At 60.2% G+C, this 22,503-nt stretch overlaps 1 protein-coding gene across 1 annotated transcript in view; it reads right to left on the minus strand.

Annotated features, from left to right (window-relative positions):
• Nucleotides 1–882: 882 nt before the first annotated feature.
• AP2A2 (adaptor related protein complex 2 subunit alpha 2) overlaps nt 883–22,503 on the minus strand; it is an 81,381-nt gene continuing 59,760 nt past the window's right edge. The window contains exons 8-22 of the mRNA XM_076001595.1: nt 21,815–21,962; nt 20,413–20,581; nt 18,833–18,970; nt 16,047–16,229; nt 15,500–15,597; nt 14,960–15,191; nt 14,644–14,817; nt 11,550–11,704; nt 8,419–8,501; nt 6,250–6,341; nt 4,758–4,879; nt 3,728–3,844; nt 3,552–3,621; nt 3,329–3,463; nt 883–2,706 (exon numbers count right to left, since the gene is read on the minus strand). Coding sequence (XP_075857710.1) covers nt 2,629–2,706; nt 3,329–3,463; nt 3,552–3,621; nt 3,728–3,844; nt 4,758–4,879; nt 6,250–6,341; nt 8,419–8,501; nt 11,550–11,704; nt 14,644–14,817; nt 14,960–15,191; nt 15,500–15,597; nt 16,047–16,229; nt 18,833–18,970; nt 20,413–20,581; nt 21,815–21,962 — 1,994 coding nt within the window. The 3' untranslated portion in view covers nt 883–2,628. The remainder of the gene's footprint in view (nt 2,707–3,328; nt 3,464–3,551; nt 3,622–3,727; nt 3,845–4,757; nt 4,880–6,249; nt 6,342–8,418; nt 8,502–11,549; nt 11,705–14,643; nt 14,818–14,959; nt 15,192–15,499; nt 15,598–16,046; nt 16,230–18,832; nt 18,971–20,412; nt 20,582–21,814; nt 21,963–22,503) is intronic.

The following is a 22,503-nucleotide window of genomic DNA, read 5'->3' on the forward strand; positions in this document are numbered from 1 at the left end:
CGAGGCACACAGGGCACTCCTGGCCACACCCACCCACCGTCCAATTACCTCCCAGCCTCTGCTGGCAGCCACCCAACCCCACCGGGACCAGCCCCCCTCAAGGAACCCCTGGAGCAGATGCTGGGGCAGATCAGGCGGGTGTGGAGGTGGCCCAGGCAGGGACAGGAGGGGCAAGAGGCTCAGGTACACCCCGCACAGAGAAGAGGGGCTCCTCAGAGCCAGGCAGGGGCTGCTGCAAGCACCCAGGAGGAGACCAGGGCCGCCCACAAAGATTACAAATAAACAGGTTCTCGTCAAGGCAGAGAGGCTGGTCTCTGAGTGCTGCTTTCGCCACCTCCCAAGCCCCTCAGGAGTGAACCCAATTCACATCTGCACCCATCGGCCACCAGGACCTGGGTGGCGGGGCTGGGAAGGGACACCAACCACCTCTGGCCCTGGGCCCCTCCCCTCCCTTGCCCAAGTCTGTCCCGAGAGTCTCCACTGAAGCCCACCGTCCTCTGGGGCCCCGGTGTGCTCCTTGGAGCCCTTCCTGCGCCGCGTGGGGGCAGGGCCAGTCGGAGGCTGCCCAGGCAGGGCCCCTGCACCGTGTGCGACTCCGCAGGTTCCTTCCAGGAGGGGGCCCCGGGTGTTGCTCCCCACACACACTGCGGAGCAGGGCCTGTGGCCCAGACGCCTCAACCACGTGCCCAGAACCAGACAGGTGGAGCAACACCAGGTCTTTCTGTGCCGCCGCCCGGGCAGCCCACATGCTGGCATGTCGCAGGCCGCCTGGGGCAGGCGACACTCTGGGGTCATCAGGACACAGCCCCTCACACGGCCCCTGGGGCCCGAGAGGTTTATGTAGGATGTTTTTTCCCCCAAAGACAACACACACAATCCAGGTCACCGTACTAGCATTTATTTTTCTTTGACAAGGAGCACACTGTACTGACGGGCACCTCCTCTGGAGCGGCGCACAGGGAAGGCCTCTCCTCTGCCTGAGGGAGGGGCTGCCGGCACAGGAGACCGTCCCATGAGCGGCTCGTGGCCTGTGAGCAAACGCCACGTGGGCCTGGCTGTGCCTCAGCCCACACGGTGGTGTGTGAGCACATGCTGGGGACAGAGCACTGTCTGGCAGTGGGGACATCACTCTGGCTGCACGGCCAGGCCCAGGGCTGTGGCAGGCATGGGACATGGACACAGCCACCGACCACAGCCTCCACGCAACACGGAAGGGCCGGCAGGGCCGGTGCTGGTTCCTCTGATACCGTCACCCTCCGACCCACACGCTGGAATATGAGTCACACAGATTACTCGGGGCCACTGGGACCTTAAGTGGGCTATAGCCCCGGCAGCTGACCCAGGACCCTCACCAAGGCAGGCTGACGGCCACGGCGAGGGGCCTCACGCGTGTGGCGATCGCCCTCCGTGTCCCCTGAAGCTGCGCAGCTGTGGGCTCCCCCACGGCAGGCCAGGCGCAGGGAAGCTGCTGTGACGACGCAGGGGCTGACTTCGGTGTCCCCCGCGCCTCCTCAACGTCCTCAGCTCCCGGCGACAGCCACGTGTGTTTTGGACAAACCAGCCCCCCGCGTCTGCGCCAACCCCAGGCACGGGCCTCACTCCTGAGGCCTCTTAACCCTGCTCCACTCTCCTGTCTCAGGCGCCAGACGGGCAGCCCGGGTGCCAGCGCCAGGACAACAGGCAAGAGCTGGGCCGCCGGCGGGCAGCGTGCTCCTCGCGGCTCGCGTCTGGGGCTACCGTCCCTGCACACGGCCTCTTGCTCCCCGACCAAACAGAGGTCCCCTCCTCCACCCTGTAGCCCTGGCAGACCTGCCTGGACAGGCAGGGGACAGCACACCTCCAGGTCCTCGGGCACACCGTGGGGACGGCACACCCATTTGAAGCCAGAAGGGGAACAGCGTGTGCACCCTCCAGAGGCACGCAGCAGGCTCCTGCCCCAAAGCTGCGAAGTTAAGGTCTCAAACGGTGAGAACATCACAAACACCCCAAGAACACTGGTGCTGGGAAAAGGGAACAGAATTAAACCTCGACAGGAAATGGGCTTTCACCAACAGCATCGTTAAAAACCAGTGTTTCCAGGTTCTAGGTTAAAATCCTGCCCCAGAAAAACCGTGCAGCAGGTGTAGCAGCAAACCCACAAGGACAGCTGTGCCCTCCTCCTAGGGCCCCGCCGTGCACGGACGCACCGCCCGGCCCGCGGGGGGCCCCCCAGAGAGGACGGCCAGGTCGCCGAGGGGCAGCCTCACGGCCAGCACGGTGGTGCTGCCGCGCTCAGAAAACCAGATCAGAGATGAGCAACAGAGCAGCGGCATTTCGGTAAAACCTCAACAAAATTTCCACTTCCGATCAAACTTCTAACCTCCCTTTAATTCGCAGATTTAACCACAGAACTGTCTTGATTTCTATAAAAACTGATCCCAGGGTCCACACTCCCTCCTCCGGACTCGGCCCTTGCAGGGCTGAGCCTCTCCTCTTGGGCGGCCCACGAGGGATGGGCCTGGAAGAGCGGCCGGGAGGCCGTGCGCGGCGGGACGCGGACAGGGTGCTTATGTGCAGGATGGTCACCGAGACAAGGGCAGAGACGAAGAAAGCGCACGAGCGCGCGGCCTGGTCTTCCCTCCTCGCCGATCAAAACTGCTGCGACAGCAGCTCGCACAGCCGCTGGGAGACGGTCTCTTTGCTGGTCCGCAGCGTGAGCCGGTACATCTGCAAGAGGGCACGCAGGTCAGCACGGCCGGGGCTCGCAGGCCGCGGCATGGCCTCCCTGGAGACGCCACTTCGCAGAGGCCTGAGCACCGTGCGCTCTCGACACAGGCAATGGGCAGGTCTGACAATGGCAATAATCTGGCAAGTGCAGTGGCTGGAATGTCACGCGGCCCAGAATGGCACAGAGACCCTGGGGGCGGCCTGGCAGCTCCTCACCCCGCTAACCACGCACCTGCCCGGAGCTGGCGGCTGCCCTCCTGGGCATGACCCAAGTGACGTGGAAACAGGTGTCCACCGGGAGAGCTAGACACACGCCAGCACCCCGGGAGAAGGAGCGGTGCTGGGGAAGGGGTGGCGGCTGGCACAGGCAGCAGCACAGGGGTGCGTCCACAGCCACCAGCCACTGCCATGAGCACGCAGGGCCCAGCCCGCTCTGTGCCGGTCGCCACTGGGGGAGGCTGGGACATGAGGGAGCTTTCTGGGGGATGGACACGTAACGTGGTTGACGGGGTGGTGGTGGGACTGATGGGACTATGTTTAGACCCACACACCTCACTGCGTGTGAGTCGCGCCGAGTAAAGAGACGGCGGCTAAGTGCAGCCGCGCCCCCAAGAGGTCTGACCTGGGCTTGCAGGTTTGGCTCCAAGCGCAGCAAGCATCCAATCTGGGTGGTTTTGGTGTGTATGATGCCAGCCCCCACGAAGTTGGCAGGATTAGGGTCGACTTCTTCAAGAAGCGCAGAACCAAATCCAATAATCTGTCCAAAAGAAGCAGGAGACTGAGACGTCGCACTGGGCCGGTCGCAGGCAGGGCCCGCCTGAGGACGCCCCTGCACAGGCCCTCACCTTCGCTTTGGTGATCTCCGTGTCCATCGGATGCTTTGCTTTGAAGATGTTCTGCACCTCCTGCTGTGGACTAGGAGCAGTGACGGCAAAGCTGAGTGTTCTGGGCCGGGCTGGAGATGAGACCACCGTGTGGAGTGGGCCCCTCCCCCCAGCCCCGCGGGACCCAGCCCTCTTACTTGCTTAACTGCTTCCAGCGCTGAAAGAAATCCTGAGAGGACATCTCCGTGGGCTGGAAAAACTTGTTGAGGGTGATGGGCAGCTGGACAGACACATTCTGGAAGGTGCCCCCATACCTGCGAGCAGCAGGGCGCATCGGGGAGGGCAGAGGGCACATCCTCAGGGGCCAGGCAAAGGCCAGGGGTAAAAGGTATCCCCATACACCAAAGGCCACTTGAGGGGGCCAAGCCTCGAGCCCCCACCCTGCCACGTGCAGCCCAGTATCTCCTCCTGGCAGACGGGCCATAGACGCCCTGCGGGACACATGCGTGGCTTCGCCTCTGCCAATAATCTGTTTCCTAGAACCCCAAGTCTGCGTCAATTGTGTGGGTTATTTTTTTCCCATGAAAAGAGTAAAAAAAAAAAGCATTTGTCTACAGAATGAAACAAAAAATTTGCATGTCTGTTTCCCCATATTCTGCAAAGTACAGTCTTAAATTCTGCCTATTTTTAATGTTTCAAAATGTGATTTTCCAAACATTTTTTACCCTGCAAGTACCCGACAGGGAGCTGGCTGACTATGAACACTGTGTTGTTGTCATCTGAGAATAACGAGTGGTCGCAACACAAAACACTTGTGCTTTTGACAAACAGGCAAACGAGCCTACATTTTGAGTACCACCACACAAAAACCCACACCGTGGACCAAGGTCTGGAGGAGACCAGCTGCCACTGTCTTTCCAGGCCGAGCCCAGCGGGTGGCGCAGGGCCTGCTGCCTGCCACGCCAGGGGGGACCCGTTTCTCAGCAGGAAGCACCTGGGCTCAGAAAGGTCCCCAGCTGCCCAGCCACAGGGTGGCACCCGGGCCCTGCCGTGACACCACTGAACTGCCACCCAGAGTCCTGGCTCTCTCCCTCCCCCACTTCCTACGCTCTAGAAAGCCGACACTGCGCCTACGCACAGCCCGTGTTCGGGAGGGATACCGAGGCTCCACGAGGACAGCAGCCCTGGCACAGCTCAGGCGCCCACGCGCTCCATGGCAGCGCTTACCTGAACTGAATGTTGAGGACCGGTGCCTCTGTGAAGTCGGACACGCACTCGATGTTGACCACCTGCTGCACCTGGGCGCCCCCATCCACGGTCGGGTCCACGGGCTTGGTCTGCAGGTTCAGATGTGTGCGCGTCAAGGAGTCCAGGCCACACTGGCACTCGGGGCCGGGCCGAGCAAGCCGCAGTGGCGGAGAGCACCGGGAGTGCTGGCAGTGCCCGCCACAGGTCTAAAGCCGCGCAAGGGAGGAGGCTACCTGCACGCGCCACCCAGCCCTGCCCTCCTCCCCGCTGCATCCCACCACCAGGCAATCTGCGAAGTACCCTTTGCATCTCATCACCACCAAAACGACCTTTCTAAAAAGTTGCTTAGGTTACGTACTGGCTATTTTACTTATTTGTTTCCATTTTACGAACCTCAGCTATGGAACTTACAGATAGATTTTTGTTGCTGTTAGCAGAAACTAGCACTCAGTATTACAGCAAGACAACCTCAAGGATTCCAGAACAGGCTTCCGAGCACCACGTAAATCGGAAGAGAATCTGCCCTACTTTGGCAAACAAAGGGCTTGTCTGCAACACGCCCACCCCTCGAAGAAACGACTGCCAACGCCAGGCTGGACCCAGGAGGCCAGCAAGGAGCGGCCACACAGCTGCTGGGCTTAGCGTCTCCCATGCTCCCGGGGAGCCCTGTGGACCCCGAGGAAGAGACGCTGATGGGGGCTCTGCAGAGTCAGTTCTCCCACTCCTGACCTTGGACAAAGCCTTTCATGAAGCTGACACCACACACATGTATTTTTAATAACGGTTTTGAAACACTCAGCTTTATCAGTCTGCGTTTAAACACGTTCACCGTAATGAACGTGGACTGGCCCATGGTGGGGAGGTCACTGCTCCACACTTGTCTCTGACCATAAACCCAACGGAAGCCGCTGCCTTCCCTGGCCACGCTGGGGTCTTCGTGCCAGTTTTACTAGGGGATCTATTCTCAACGGAAGAGATACCTGGACAGCACCACTGGTACCAGCTTTCTCGTCTTCCAGCTGGGATAGTTCTAACAACATTTCCGTATTTACCAAGAGACAAGTCTGCCGTGAGAATGCAGAGCGCCCGGAAGCAGACACGAGCCGGCCTGGGCGTAGGGGCTCCACCTGACGGCACCGCCACACGCTCTGCGCTCGCTGCCCACCTGCCAGACCTGGCAGAGAAGGAAGCCAAAGTGCCCAAGGGACCTGAGATAAAGTCACAGGAGAACTGAAACGAGCTGATGAAGAAAGTGCCTCCAACCAGCCAACTGGAAGAGGAACACAACACACAATCTTGTTTTCAGACGTGTCATCAAAAACTGACTCTCAAATATGACGATCGCTGCAGCATCTGGGATTGTTCTGCTATTTCGACCAAAGCAAAAACAAAAACAAGAACAAAAGCCTTCCTCAAGAGCCTCCTCTAAACCCCAAATCACTATGTGTCTGTGGGGGCTGGGACCAAGGATATGAGACTGAAGGTCGTCTGGACAGATCAGTGCTGGAGTAAAATTCAAGAACTGCGTGGAGGTCTTATTACCATAAAATATAAACATCCGACCTAGGAGGAAACAGAAACAATTTATTTCACGCACATCGTTTCATACTCACCCTGGAGGATTTATCCTGGACAATGTCATCCTGAGTAACGTTAATATGGAAAACAACGAGCCCCTGCAAGCCCAGCTGAATGTAATCACTGTGATCTACAGCTGCTGTCAGAATTAAGAGCAAGCGTTTTGTGGTCTCAAAAGCAGCATGCCAAACGTGGGAGCGGGGACTCCCCTCGGCACCCTTCTCCTGCGGCCTCCTCCCACGCGCCTGCGCAGGGCGGGGTCCGCGGGGAAGAACCAACGGACGCCCGGGTGGGCGGCTCAGCTACACCTGGCGGGGCCTGCGGGCGCCATCTCTGGGGAGGCCCTGGCCCGAGACCGCAGCGCAGGGACACCCGCATCTGCTCCGGCCGCCTCCTGCCAGGGAGGCCCCGGGGGGCCTGCGCCCACACAGCTCCGCACGGGGGTCTTGCGGCCGGGGACCACCCTTCAAAACCAACGCACGTCAGGCCTCACCGCGCCCGGGTCATCGGCTCTGCACAGGCCCACGCTGAGGATGCGCTGGCAGGTTCAGTGGTTTACGTCACAGTAGAAATCTTTACAAAAGTCTCTGTGAACATTTTCACACCCTTTGAATTCAGAAAGGAAAGTAAACCTCAAATATTCTGGAAAGGACAGTTTGTCATCACTCCTCCCACGATTTAAAAAACAAAAACAGAAACCCAGGTGAAGTCACCATGGCCGAGAGTTCAAAGCCTCAGCACACCAGGAACAGAATGGCATCCTCTGAGAATCACCGTGCTAGCCCTGGGAGGCCCTGGAGGCAGGTGTCTGCTCCTCCCCTTCTCTCACACTCTCGCTGGTTTCCACAGCAGAGAAAAAGGAGCCCTCGGGCCTGGGAGGAGGCAGGGGCCACGGCCCACAGGGGCCTCTGCGGCAGCAGCCCCCCGGGTTCAGTGGGCTGTTTTCCCTCCTCAAAAGTTTTTTTTGTTTCTTTTTTAAAATTGTGGCAAAATATACATAACCTAAAATTTACCATTTTAGCTGTTTTCCAGCATATAGTTCAGTGGCATTAAGCACATTCACTCTGTGAGATTATCACCACTACCCATTTCCAGAACTTTCTCATTTCCCCAAGCTGAAGCTCTGTCCTGATAAAACACTGACTCCCTGTCCCCCTCCCCAGCCCCGGCACACCCCCATCCACCCTGTCTCCACGGACCTGCCTGCTCTGGGGACCTCAGGAGCACACCTCACAGCACTTGTCCCTCTGCGTCTGGCCTGTCTCGCTCGGCAGTGTCCTCAAGGCTCGTCCCCGTGCAGCCTGTGCCAGAACCTCCTGCCCCCCTTCTTGTCCTTCTCTAAGAGGCTCGGGTCTGAACTCCTGGCCTCCAGCAACGTCCTTGCTCTGGCCTCCAGAGTGCTGGAGCTTATAGGCGTGAGCCACGGCCCAGCGAGGAGTTCCTTCTTTTTAAGGCTGAATACTATCCCACTGCATGGACAGCCCACGTTTCGTTCATCTCTCATCTGCACACGGACCGCTGGGCTACCGCCACCCATGGCCACTGTCAACAGGGGTGCGGTGAACAGGGGTGTGCAGACTCCTCTTTAAGACCGTACTTTTGATTCTTTTGAGGATATACCCAGAAGTAGGATTGCTGGACCACATGGTGACTCTATTTTAATTTTCTAAGGAACAGCCACACTGTTTGCACAGCGGCTCTCCATCATACCCACCCCCCGAGCACGGGGCTCCGATGCCCCCACGCCCCATCCGTCCTGCTCCTCTGTGGCCATCCTGACATACGAGGTGGCATCGCCCCTGGTTCTGATTTGCGTTTCCTGCTGACTGGTGACTCTGAGCACCTTGTCATGGGCTTATTGGTCATTTGTATGTCTTTGGAGAAATGTTTTTTCCAATCCTTTGCCAATTTTTAACTGGGTTGATTTCCTGTTGTTTAGCTGGAGGCATTCTTTATGTAATCTGGATACCTGTCTCCTATCAGTACAAGATCTGCAAATACTTTTCTCATAATTTCCTCTAATTTCAAAAACAAGTATTTATTAAGTAATTAAAATACATACCTAAATTCTGCCGAAATTCAGACTTAAGTCCAATTTGAAGCAGCTGGTTTTCAAACAACACACCATTATTTTTACAAACAAACCTGGGGAGAAGAATAGTATGTGTGTCACTCAAAGCTGTCTGCTGAAATTCAAGGGTTGTTTTGGGAAAGCACACTAAGGCTGGGAAAACCTCCATGGGACACAAGGGAATGAAAAAGTAGAAAATTATTCTGAAGACCAGCACCGCAAGCAGCCACCAGCCACAGAACGTGAGCACAGCTGGGGATAGAGGCGACCTGGGAGAGACCTGTGGGGTCCCTGGGTCCAGCTGCTTCTCCTAAAAGTGCTCGTCCACAGTCAGCGCGCCTCACAGACTCGGACAGGACAGGCAGGCCAGGCACCACGCTCCCCTCCAGGTGGGGCCCTCGGCGTCGGGCCCTGGCCACCCCCGCTGACAGGCCACGCGTGACGGGCAGCCTGCCCCGAGCTGGGCCCACTGGGCGCCTCCCCTGGCCTCCTCAGCGCACAGTCAGTCTTGATGCTGCACAGGCTCACTACAAGGATTCTGCTCACTGCAAGGGCATCTGTCTACACTACCCAGAATTAAGGAAAAATAAAATAACATTGGTTGGTTTTTGCTTGTGTTTACCTCAGAAGAACTTAAAGGTTTTCTGGCCTCTTCTAACACAAAGGACAACCACACAGTGAACTGGGTCCAGAGGAGCGGAGGGCTGGGGCGGGCGGTCTGCGTCTCCCACATGCCCTGGGCACTGGGGAACAAGCGCAGCGCGGAGACAGGAGCGCTGCCGGTCAGGGGTAAGGCGAGGGGACCAGCAGTATCCCCCTCCCCCCCCTCCCTCGAGGCAGAGGCCCCGAGGCGGCAGCCCACAGCTGGAAGCCTCCACATCCACTCGCACTCGCTCTGTCTCTGCCCAGCTTCCTGCCGCCGCGCACCCTCCCGACCTCAGCGCTGCTGGCTTGCGGACAGTCTGGAAGCCAGGGCAGGGCGGCCTTGAGCAGCTCAGGAAGACGGCAGGGGACGCAGCAACAGAGACAGCACACAGCGATGGCGGCAGACGCCAGGGGGCCTCGGCGCACCCACGGGGCTCGAGGGGGTGCTGCCCGCTCACCCTGCCCCGCCCCCGCAAGCCCCTTGGAAGGCCACCCTGCCCTGCACGGCTGGCCAGGCCTCCATCCAGCTGCAGCCACGCGTGAAGACTCATGACATGAAACGCAGTCTACCCAACACGCGGAACGACTCTCCATAGTGTGTCTAAGGACACGTGCCGCCACGTCTCCCCGGGACCTCATGGCAACCACTCCCACGCAACAGGAGGAGCAGCGGGCAACAGAGCCGGCGGGAGAGGTCCAAAGCGCTCGCTGCGCCCGGGGGCTCAGCTGCCCCGGAGTCGCTGCCCACCCATGTGACCTGGGCTCCACACAGGGGCCAGTTTACACACCTGGTGTGCACTAAGCCCCTTGAAACTGACATCTGTCCTGGACACGTAAAGGGCATTTGCCCATCACCCGCTACGGGACCGGGAAGCCCTTGCAGTCAATGTCTTTGGCGGCTTGGTCTTTAAAGGCTCTTCTCAACTACATGTGACCCAGAGGAAGTCGGGGTGAATAAGCCCACTGCAGGAGGCCTGTGGGGACGCAGCCTCCTCACACCCACCAGCGTCGGCTGAGCCTGTCCACAGCATCCACACCTCACCTACGCCAAGGGCACCAGCCCCACTGGTCCCGCTGGCCCCACAGCCAGACCAGAGGCAGGATGGCCACACTCCAGCACATGCCGGACGCTGGGGGACCGGGCCAGCCACGGGGGAGAAGCACCTCCAACGTGAGCAGACCACAGACGCCGAGTGTGGCTTCTCGAGCAGCCTCACAGGGACGGCAGGCGCCGGGGCGCGTGTGTCCTGCACGGGAGGACCTCTGGGCAACCCAGACAGCCCCTACTTGTCCCCGCAGGACAGCAGGCAGTGGCCACTGCCAGGGCCTTGGAACCTGGGCTCTGTGTGGCGCTTTTAAATCTCAAACGCAGCCATTCTAACACAAGTAAAAAGTCTGTTTCCAGCCAGAGAGGCAATCTGCACCAAACCTGTCCTTCCTACATCATTGTCAACGGTAGGAAATAATCAGCGGTCAAAATGAATACAAGGAAACTAGGAAAAAAATTAAAACCACAAGAATTCTACTGTGGCCCGCACAACTGGGGGCAGCGGCCGTTGCTCCCGAGCTCCCAGCAGGACGGGGACGGGGCGCGGGGACCCCTCCCACCTCCGGCCTGGCTTAGGGACAAGCAGACAGGTGAGGGCAGACGGCAGGGAGGAGAAACGCACAGGATCAGCCGACAGAGAGAGGGAAGAACAGTCTGGCATTCGTGTTTTGAAAACGGGGCACATAGGGACAAAGAGGCCAGGCAGACCAGAGGTGCCCAGACACCCGCGAGTCTGGCAGGAGGAGAGACGCCCCAGCAGGAAGGCCCAGGCCGTGAGCAGGGCGGGGGCTTTATGGGGGAGGTCCTCGATTGACCAACTAAACAATGTTTCTTTTAAAAAAAACCAAAAGGATGGGAACCCAGAAAGCAAAGACGGAACATTGAAGTCAGGTTGGAAAGGGTGAGGGGAGAAGAAACAGCCACGAACGCCCAAGAGCGGGCGAAGGGCAGGCTCCAACACCACCACACAGACAGGCACTGCCGCCGACCGGCCCATGTGGCTGCTGCTTTTGTGGGTTTTTTTGAGACACAGTCTCGCCCTGTCGCCCAGGCTAGAGTGCTGTGGCTTCGCCATAGCTCACTGCAGCCTCCAGTTTCTGGGCTCAAGCAATCCTCCTGCCTCGGCCTCCAAAAGGCTGAGAGTACAGACATGTGCCACCGTGACTAACTCCATGTGGCTTCTTTCACCTTGTTTTTCCTTCCTGAAATGGTCACTCCGCAATGAACAATGTCAGTCCACTAGCAAGGGCGGGGGTGGGGAGGTACAGAGCAAACCCGCCCACACAACGGCAGCCCCCGTGGTCTCTTCCCAAGCAGTCACCCGGGAGGGGGCAGCACTGCCCACCTCTATCCAGCGGCCGTGGGCCCCACGGAAGTCAGGGAGCTCAGGGCACCAGTCCCACCTCCAGGACCCAGGAAACCCAACTACCTGGCAAAGTTGTCTTCGGAGCCGGGAGCGAGAGGCGCAACCGCAGAGGCAGAGTCCGAGAACACGTCCACGAGCAGCCCACCGCCAGAGGAGGGTGGGGGGCCCGCGGGGGCAGCCCCCAGGCCCAGCAGGTCTGCCGACGGGGAGGGCGTAGACTGGAAAGGAAGGAAGGACAGCGTCAGCACGGAGCACCGGGGCCCGGCTGAGTCCAGGCTGCTCACACACACATGGCCTCCCCCGAGGTGGCCACGGGCCGAGCCACGCCGGGCCAGTCAGTGACGGGCGAGTTAGCACCAATGGCCCTCTCCCCAACCTAAGTGCACCCCAGAGTCGAGCCTAACGATGAATGCACTTAAAAGATTAGTCACGATTTCAAACAACTAGAAAAATAGCCTGCATTTTCCCCAAACGTTATTTGGATGGAAAAAAAGTTATGAAACAATTTTCGCCATGAAAGAGATCAAAAAGAAACGTACAGCTTCAGAAACAAGACCGTGTATGTCTCTGTCACCAGCATAGGTTTTAAAACCTGAAAAAGTAGGCAACTAACTTGTCAGGATGCATTCTTAGTTTAATCATTAAGTTTTATTTAGTTACTGAGAAAAAGTAGGTAAGTCTACAGAACAGACACTTTTTAGAAAACAACTGCGTTCCGGTTCTGGGCAGAGGCACAAGGCGAGAGCCGTGGTGACGTCAGGTTAAGCTCAGCCGACCACAGACCCACGCTCCACACCCAGCAGCCCAGCCGCCTCTGCCCCTGCAAACCTCACTCTGCTCTGCGCTCCACGCGCCCTGCCCGCCGGGCCTGCGCACCACAGGGACCCGTTGCACTCCATGAAACTGACGTAGCCCAATGCCACACATGGGACATTCCCCACCCAGCTACGAGCACTGGGGAGATGTGGGGGGGTCGATCGCCACCATGGTTATGGGGTGCCACTGGCACTTCACAGGCAACAACCAGAGACATGAGGCACCGGCCTCCAAGACTCACCTTGAACGACTATTCAGAGCCCACAGGACATCCACAAAAGCAAAAATTGGGTTTACAATTACCTGAGTCTAGATCCTAAGGCTACTTCACAGAAATGCAAAGTTAGGGTGTCACGCTGCATTTCAAAATGACGACTGTGTAGGGAGGTTAGGAGGAGCCTGAAGTCAGGGACCTGACTGAACTCACCTGGAAGAGGGCCCCGCGGACGCACCTTACTGCCAAGTGGACCCTCGATGCCTGCTCCGAGCACAGACCTCGCTCACACCCTGCTGAGAACTTCCGTGTGACTCCCCCTACGCGACGTGCAAGGGCCAGAGCCGAGCCCACACCCACCGCCACGTCCACCCTGGACCTCCCCAGACAAGAGCGTGCGGCCAAAGGCCTGGGGCCCACGCCCGCTTCACATAAGAAAGACAAGTCAAGAAACCACCCAAGGAAGGGAGACTGATGACAACTGTCAAAGCCCCTTGTGTTCTCGTAAAGTCAGAGCCTCCGAGAGGAGCGAGCGTGCCCGGCACCCTGCCTGGGTCGGCACAAGCAGTCGGGTTTCTGGAAGGCTCCGAGGTGACCTTGCTGAGAGCTGGCTGGCAGGCCGCCCTGCACACCAGCTCGCAGGGTTCGCGTCTTCCTCCACGCAGCCTCTCTGGCCTGGAGCCGGGCAGAGCTGCTGCCCTTTCTCCCCGGCCTGGCCCTCACAGAGGAGCTGCCGCCCTGCGTCCCTGGGAAGGTCCCTGCCCTGGCACAGCGTACGAAAACCTTCGGTGTGCTCTGCCTTCAGAGATCCACGCTGCTTTGCCGACCCAGTCCATCCACAAAACCTCTGAAGCCAGGAAGACCTTCGTGACCTCTTCAAAACCGGAGCGTCACGATGCCCAAAGAGAGGGAGACATGGACTGAGGATGGATGGAGGCTACACCGTGAGGCGCCGGGTCACTGATGTCCCACAGGTCGGGTTCGAGGGTGGGCCGCCGGCTCTACAGAGCACGTGAGGAAACACTAACAGCATCTGCAGAGCGCACCTCCCATGGAACCACTCAGGCACGAAGGGAAGACGACCAGGGAGAGAACGTGCATTCACGGATCACTCCAAAAGCGACTTATCACGGAATTCAAGCTGCCAGAGCCCGGAGCAGATACCAGAAGGCAGACGCACCAGCGCCTCAGGGAGGAGCAGAGCACCACGGGGAGACGGGACGGGCTGGGCACTGCGCCCAGGACCTGAGTGGGGGAGGGGGAAGGGAGAACACAGGCCCAGCACGGCCTGGCCGCTGTCGGCCGGGGGCAGCACTGCGGTCAGCAGGGGCACAAGTCGCCCCCGCCCTGGCAAGGAGCTCCAGGGCTCCGATGGAAACACCCTCCTGACGAGCAACCTGCCCGGCTGCGGTCTCTCTGTGCCTGGCACGCGTCGCCACCGGAGCCTGCCCTGGCGAAGTGCCACCTGCCACTGGTCAGCGGCACTTGCCACCCTCAGTGGGCCGGCATCCTGGGGAGGAAACAAGTCCTTCCAGGGCTCCCTGTAACTGGACGAGCAGAAAGCCCAAACGCAGCCTCCTGGGGAGGCGTCTTGCGCCGCAGCCGGTGCACAGAGTGAAGCTCTGACGGGACGGCTAGACGCCCACTCACCGGGTTCCCACCCCAGCTAGGGAGGAAAAGGAAACAAACTGCAACTCTCAAAACGACACTTCCCACCCAACAAATAACGCAGGGCATTTTCATTAACGTGGATATTTTCATCATGTCACCCACAGAGGGAAAATTAGCTGTAAATCAACTCGCTGCAGAAAACCTCTGGAACGGGGCAAGGCGAGCGCGCTCTGCACCAACAAACCGAGTGGACAGGCCTCCCACATCAGAGGGAGTGACCCCGTCCCCTAAACACGCTGAGAGGCAGAGCATGACGCCTGGAAGACACACCAGGCAGGCAGACACTGGCCTGGGCGCGGCAGCCGGGCTTGGACAGGGAGGGCAGAGCCGAGTGTGGGACAGGGCGCCTGGGCCTGGCGGCCGTGAGAGTGAACGGCTCCCGGAAAGGCTAACGCTCTGCTGCCCGACTTGGGTGGGCCCGAGGGGTCCGGGTGCACAGCGGGGCTAGGGACCCACCGCGGCGCTGGTGCTGGCCGGCACGGGCTCCGGGCCCCCGTTCACGTCCACGCTCCGCTCCCGCTTGGTGTCCTCCAGGTCCGTGACCGTGCTTGGGCCCTTCTTCTTCTTGAGCTTTGCCAGGATGGAGGACTCGCGCTCCGGGAACGGTGGCATCTCCTCCAGGACAGTGGCCTTGTTGGGAAGAACAAGGGGACGGGTGGGTCCAGAGCCCCTTCGCTTCCAACGCCCGGACACTGACGTGGCCCTGCTGCGAGGTAGGCCGGGCGCACACGCAGCGACTCCCAGACACACGCGGCGGGCGCACCCTGCCTACCAGGATGTCAGTGCTGGCCACGGTGCTGAGCCTCAGGTACTCCACGGCCCGCTGCTGCAGCTCCACGTCCGCGTTCTTCAGCTGGCTGTCGCTGCGCAGCACGTCCTGGATGGTGGTCTTCACCTCCGGGAAGAGGTTCACGAACTTGATGTAGGTGGACAGGAGCAGCGCCCGGGTGGGGACGCTGCACAGGTGGAACTTGGAGTGCAGCAGGTTGAACTGGACCAGAGGGCTGGGGGCGGAGGGCACGCGGGGGACAAGACTGTCACCTGGCTGCACTCGCCCACACGCCCTAGCCAGGGAGGGGCGTGGGTGAGGGACTCTCCCCGAACCAGCCCCGTGAGGCCCCACTGCAGGCCCCAGATCTGACAGCAAACGTCCCCCCTCACAACGGTGGCCCTTCAACCATGTCTCTCTACTGCCAACTACAACCCCTGCTCCTGTGTCACCCGCAGGAAAACAAGACGTCGACCCAGAACGGAAGGGGTCTTCCCGGACCCGCCCAGCAGGCCCAGCTGGGACCCCTCCCCAGTCTCTTACCTGGACCTTGGGTCCCCAGCGATCAGGTTTCCAAACTCCCCCAGGATGTAGCCGCCCACTTTGACCAGGTTCTCGTGGCACGCCGGAGCCTGTAGAGCCTGTGAGACCAGGAGCGTGGTGAGGAGGTGGGCACTTCCGTGTGGGGTGTACGGTGCGCCAACGAGCCCCCCAGAGCTTCCTGGAGACTCGGGTCTCAGCCCCGCCCTGCTTCACGCAGCACCGTGGCAGCAGGGACACCGGCCCACGCTGGAGGGGAGCGGAGGCTCAGGCCAGGCACCTGCCCCAGGAGGGGCTGTCGGCACCCAGCACACACGCTCCCTAGCGGGCCACTCCTGTGGCGGAGAAGGCAAGAGGCACCGCACAGACCCATGTGCGCGCACACGGAGCACAGCACGGCCCGAGAGAGCCGGAGTGCGGGGGGCGTGTGAGGAGACGCTGGGCCCCGAGAGGTGCCAGCAGCAGAGCCGGGACCTCCAAGCACAGCGTGAGGGCCCAGCACAGCCTGGAAACCGGTCGGGATTCCCCGCCCGCCCCCGCAGGGCCGCACCTCGAACACGGTCTTGGCGGCGTAGCCCTGCACGTCGTCCCGGTTGATGACGATCTGGATGACGCGGTACCACACCTCTTCGCTCACGTAGTCGCCGGCAATGCGGATCAGGTTCAGGATGGTGTCCACGTACCAGGCGTAGTCCACCGCGTACTTCTCCGCCAGGATGGCGACCTTCAGCACCTGCGGGGGCGGCCGGTCATGGGTGCCCGCGGGCCACCAGCCGCGCAAGCTCGCGCCGTCACCCAGAGTCAGAGCGAGGGCTTCGGAAGGACCAACCGTCGCTGTGGAAGCTCAGGACGCGGGAAGCTCTCCCCGAGCTTCCAACAGAGCCCGAGCCCGGAATGTTTCAGTCGCTGACTTTGCCACACGACTGCGAGAAGAGACGCAGAAAGGCCGAGCCGAGCGCACCGAAGCACACGAGAGCCTCTCACAGGCAGCTGCTCCTCAGACGCCCTCCCCTCCCAAGCCCCCGCCCTCGGGGCAGTGGCTGCTCTGATGCCCGGCGGGGACCCTGGCCACCCTTCTCTGGCCAGCCGTCCTGCTCTGGCCGGCTTTTCTCGAAGACCTCGCCCGCGGGCTGCTTTTTCCCCTCTCCCCTCAAACACTGGTCCCGCTGGGCGCCACACGTCTCCCTTCACTCTCCAGGGAGACCCTCCCCTCCTTTACCCCGCCGCCCCTCCCCCCCCCGTCCCACCCACACCCTCCAGCCGCCCCTCCCAGGCCCTCGACTGTGTCCCCAGGTCCCCTGCCTGGAGCCCAGAACTCCGGGCCCCCAAACCAACCCCGACACTGCCAGAGCATCATTCCGAAAGACACTGCCTTCAAGCCCTGCCCCAGCCCAGGGAGTGCACTCAGGAGTCCTCAGAGCCACACCGGCTGTGTTCCCAGTGGCCTCGGCACCACCATCCTCCCTTGGGCGGCCCTGCCGCCTCCTACAGGAAGTCCTCCAGTCCTGGAGGCCTCCAGGTATGGGGCGTTCCCTCCAGCCATCCCCAGGCTCCACACACGGAGACCCGCAGTCCTGCTCACAGTCTGCCCCTCCGTGGAGGGAGACATACCTGCCCTGTGGGCAGGGACCAAGCCTGGTCCAGGTCTAGAGGCCCAGCACCCAGCACCACACAGACAACACGTTCTAACACGCCTGGCTGGATGGCAGGTGGGCTCGGCATCCTGGGATGAGATAGCGTGTGTCTCGCTCTCCATGTGGGGGAGCGGATGGGGACAGGCCTCATCAGAGGGAACCTGAGCAGACACTGAGCTGACCACTGACTGCACCGGAAACACCCAGACAACGCCCAGGTTCTCGTGAATGCCACCCCCAGGGCCAGCCCACCCACCACAGGTGCCGAGACCAGGAGACGCTGCCCCAGCCAGGCCAGAATCAGGCCACCTGCCCAACCCCTGCCCTACACTGAACCCCGTGGCCTGCCCTTGAGGCTGCCCTCCAGGGTCAGCAGTCCCCTCCAGAGGCACCTCGAGAAGCCCCTGCTCTGCTGGGGCAGGCTGCAGGGCCTCACTGGAGTAGGTCGGTGATGGCCACACCCCTCAGCACAGGAGGGCTGAATAAAGTAAAAGACCACTGAAAACCCACGCACCTCGCCGGGCACGACCACACACACCTGCACAGGGCAAGCCTGTCACCCAGGGCCGGCTCCAACACCAGCACTCTGCAAAGCTCCCAAGGAGGCCCCAAGCTGCATTTGCTCCCCAGAAAGACAAATAAGAAAATGCTCTTCAGACCGGACACAGTAGCTTAGGCCTGTTACCCCAGCACCTTGGGAGGCAGAAGCGGGAGGATTGTTTGGGGCCTGGAGTTTGAGACCAGCCTGGGCAACACAGTGAGACCCCATCTCTACAAAAAAATTTAAAAAATTAGCTGGGCGTGGTGGCATGCTCCTGTAGTCCCAGCTACTCAGGAGACAGAGGGAGGAAGATCGTTTGAGGCCAGGAGTTTGAAGCTGCTGTGAACGGTGATCACCTTACTCTATTCCAGCCTGGGCAACAGAACAAGACCCTGTATCTCCAAAAAAGGAAAATGTGCTGTCTTCATCAAGGAAAAGGGAAAGGGAAGGGAAGGAAAGAAAATGGTTTTCCTAGACCATGTCTCTAAAAAAACAGAAAATGGGCTGTCTCTGCCTTGGAAAGGAAAAGGAAAAGGAAAGGCAATGGTTTTCCTACGATGGAGAGGCTGTGGCCCGGCTAGTGGCAGGACAGCCGGCAGCCACTGCAGACCCGTGGTGGGTGGCCTCCCCATTCACATCCCACAGTCACAGCGGTGATCGCTGAGAGGTCACCAGACCTGGGTGCGCAACAAAGACAGCTCTGGACTCTGCTCTGCGGGCCACGAGGCCACTGAGACGTCTTCCTGCAGACTGGGTTACGCTCCATCTCGCACACGAGAGCCTGCTGAGGCTCCATACCTGGCAGGTGTGTGCACTTACTTTGCAGACGACAAGACTAATACTAGAGCCAAGCTGCGGCTCAGAGGCATCGAGAAATACAGAGAAAACACGCCCTGGAAATAACTCAGCGCAGACCGCTGCAGGCCGGCTCAGGCCTGGCGCGCACAGGGTTATCACACTGAAAGGACAGCAGCTGGGACGGCCACTAACAGTGGGCACCTCTGTCACTATGAAGACGGAAAGCCGAGGCCAAGAGACCCGTGCCTGGCACCCAGGAGGCCCCGGCCCGGCCTGGGGAACACAACCACGACACACGGAGGAGCCCATGGCTGCAGTCACGCTGCAGCAGGAGGGGACTGAGACGAGGCCATCGGGACTCACAATCTCTTCTCGGATGGAGTAGTCGGCTGTCTCCAGGTAGCTCAGCATCTCAGCCACGATCTGCTGGGCGTTGCTGCGGTCACACATGGCGTAGAGGAGGTCCACAGCCCGCTGCCGCACACTCACATCCCGCTCCGTCTGGGGAAGGAGGCGCAGAGTCAAAGACCGCACCGCAGAGCAAGGCTTCGTGGATGTCACCACGTCCACTGCAGCACACGTGGCCTGCAGCACGGGCGTCCACTGCAGCACACGTGGCCTGCAGCACGGGCGTCCACTGCAGCACACGTGGCTTGCAGCACAGGCGTCCACACACTCGAACCCACACGGGCAGGGCAGCCTGTCCCAACGCCCACTCCAACCTCTCTCACTCATCGTGTGTGTCCAGGAAGCCAACGGGCCCCGGCACACTGAGCCCCTCACCCCACTCACTCTCCCCCCTCGATCTCTGCGCTTGGACCAAATGGATCTGGATGGCCCAGAACAGAACTCCATCTGCTCACTCCCCTCTCCTCGTGGCCAGGAGCTTCTCTGAGGCCCGGGCACAGAGCCAGGTGTGGTCGCCAAGGTCCCTCCATTGTGTGGTCACAGACCAGCTCCTCCCAAGTTGCCAGGGAGCTTGTCACATGGCAGGTCTCGCCCCTCGCCCAAGAGTGCACCGAGAGACTGCGGAGGCCGCGTGGCACTGCTGTGCCTGAGAAGCGCCAGTGCAGGTCTGGGAAGCTCCTGCCGGCTGCTACCGCCGTCACGGGGCACTCCCCAGCGAAGGACAGTGTGGGCGTCACTAGCATAGGTGACGCCCACATGCTGGCTAGTGTGGACCGAGCCTCGAGAGGTCAAAGCCCTTCAACAGCCTCCTGTTCGAAACAGGCAGCCAGGCTGGGCGCCGCGGCTCAGGCCTGCAACCCCTGCAACTTGGGAGGCTCTGAGTTGCACGCAGACACCAAGGGGCAGAGTGGGACCTGCGCTGCCACGCTGTGAGGCTGGGGCTAGAACCATGGGCAGGAAGCTCCTCCGCCTTCAGCTTCCACACCGCGCCAACAGCCAGGACCGGGGCAGACGCGCCGTGTGCTGGACCAGGTGCGGCAGGCCCTCAGGGCCGTCCTAGGGACTCCAAGGGCAGACGATGGGAACAGAGAACCTGGACTGGGCTCTTCTAACTCTGGGACCTTAATCCTTTCAAGGATTAAGCGAGTTTTCCTTTACAAGGGGGCGTTTTCTTCAAGATAAAAAGGACAAAATATTCCTTCTACCAGAAAGAATCGTTTCTATTACTGAACTATCTGTCAGGACCACTGTGTGCAAGACACCACCCATGGTGACCTGTCCACAGCAGGGATGGAGCCGCCGCAGAGACTCAGGGGTCAGCCTGACAGGGACAGCCGGGCCGCGCCATCCGTCGTGGGCAGAGTGGCCTTGAGCCGCAGCAGGCCCTCAGGGCAGAGTGGTGACTGACAGCGCCACGCCACACCGACTCAGTCAGGAGGGGGTCTGTGTCGACAGGAAGCACCGCGCCCCGACTGCCACAGGCGTGCCCGAGGCACCTGCTCGGGGAGCGGGCGCGCCCGATGACGAGCACTTACCTTGAGAGCGTTGATGACGGTGTCGATGTGCGTCTTGACGGCCTCGTGGGAGAACTCGGAGCTGGCCAGCGTGCACATGCTCTCTAGCGCCAGGTAGCGCAGGTTTGTCTCCCGGTGCTGCAGGAACTGGCCCAGCTGGTTGCAAGCGCGGACGAGCAGGTTGGGCTCGCTGCGTGGAGGGCAGAAGGGGCTGCAGGTTTCCTCCACGCCACACAGACTGGGTGGGGGCCGAGTGCCAGGCCAGGGTCAGGCCGCAGACGGCAAAGTCACACCTTGCTAAGCGCCACCACGCTACCCGAGATGAGGAAGCCCCAAACGCCGAAGGCAGCTTTACATCCACTCTGCCCATAAACCACCACGAAAACCAGCAGCTCAGGTACCGGCTGGGGCTTTTCTGCACATTTCTGCAGAATTCCACCAACTCCAAAGATCTAAGGATGGGAGGAACCTTCACAGACCAGCAGCCCCTGAGCTCCACCCTGCACCCAGTGCTCCACGCGGCTGGTCATGCTATGACCACAGCTGTGCTCTCAGCTGGGGTGGCCCTCTAGGACAGCCGTGCGAGAGCCCTGGGGAGGGCCTGAGGAAGGTCAGGGAGTGGGCCGTCCAGTCGCCAGAGAACTTGGGTAAGTCTCCGCCTGCTCTGTGCTGCCTCCTGGTGACTGGGTTTCTCCTCCCGTGCGTGTAACAAGGACAAGGTTTCCTCTAATACTGGAAGTTGCATTTTAACAGTTCCCAACCCTCTTGAAATGTGACTCACAGACTATCCTGGGAAACTGTCTTTGTAAAAAACACTATTGTAGAAGATGATTGGTTTTAGCTAGCCGTAGAGAACATCTGCCCACGGCCTGGCGTACTCCTTTGTCACCGGGGGCCTGGTGGGCGTCTCCCACCACCCTGCCCGTGAGCCGTGCCATCACTCTCACGGAACCCACCCTCCCACACGGCACCACATGCAAGAGCACCGGTGGGGAGCGTGGTGCGGGGGCCAAGCAGTGGAGGCAAGGAAGCAGACCCTCGGGCTGAGCCGAATGTCCGCCCACCCCAGCACCTCTCTGTGCTGCGTGGGGACACAGCCACCACCACCACGGCCCTGGATGACCCCGGCCGACTCCGAGTGCAGCTCACACCCCGGGATAGCCCACAGGATGTATGCGCACAGCCCTCTTTCCCTCCTGACGGCCACAGGAGAATCCAGGCAGGAGCTGGTGCTCATGGGAGCGGGAGGAGACCCCGGAAAGACCTTGGCCAGCAAAGCAGTGGGTGGGGACCCCGAGCCCAGAGAGGACAGGCCAGGCTGGAGAAGAGAAGGGGCTCACGGGACCGTGCACGCGGCGGGGAAGGAGGGGAAGGCCGTGGCGCGCTGCAATGTCGCGTCGCCCTTCCTCAGCGGCCACCTCACCTGTCGTGGTGGATGATCAAGCTGATGGCCTCGAAGAGCACGGCGTTCTTGGCGTTTGAGTGCTGGACTTTCTTTGACTTGGGCGGCTCCTGGGCCTTGTTCAGGATGGTCTCCAGGCACTCGGTCAGGCGGCCTCGCACTGCAGGGTCTTCTGGGCGAAACGGGAGATGCTAGCAGGCTCCAGCCCCGGCCGCCCCACCCCACGCCCCGTCCTGGCTGCACGCTCGGGGACGAGGCTCTCCCGACACGGTGCACGTCTTGTGTTTTTTTTTTATTTTATTTTATTTTTACATTCCCAAAAGCACCAGAACGTCTTGTGTTTTTGATAGTTTATTCACATTTGTGTGCACAGAGGAGAGTATTTACAAAACTGTGAGGAAACGGTTGGTGAGTATCCCTATTCAAATGGTATAAATGTTAAAAATAAGAGGATTTAACAGCCACAGTAACTGCACACACATGTCAATGCAAATAACACGGAATACTCTTGCTAAGACACGGATGCGTAAGTCTAGAGAAAATAAAACCTGAGAGACACAGACAAGGCACACGATCAAAGAGCTTGAGGGAAAGGGGACGAAAAGGTCTCTCTACCTGACACTCTAAGAGAAACAGAGAACACGTCAACAGCAATAAAAGAGAAAAAATTTGGGCCAGGCGTGGTGGTTCAGCCTGTATTCCCAGCTCAA

Source organism: Microcebus murinus, chromosome 4 (assembly GCF_040939455.1).
Source record: "Microcebus murinus isolate Inina chromosome 4, M.murinus_Inina_mat1.0, whole genome shotgun sequence".
Lineage (NCBI taxonomy): Eukaryota > Metazoa > Chordata > Mammalia > Primates > Cheirogaleidae > Microcebus > Microcebus murinus.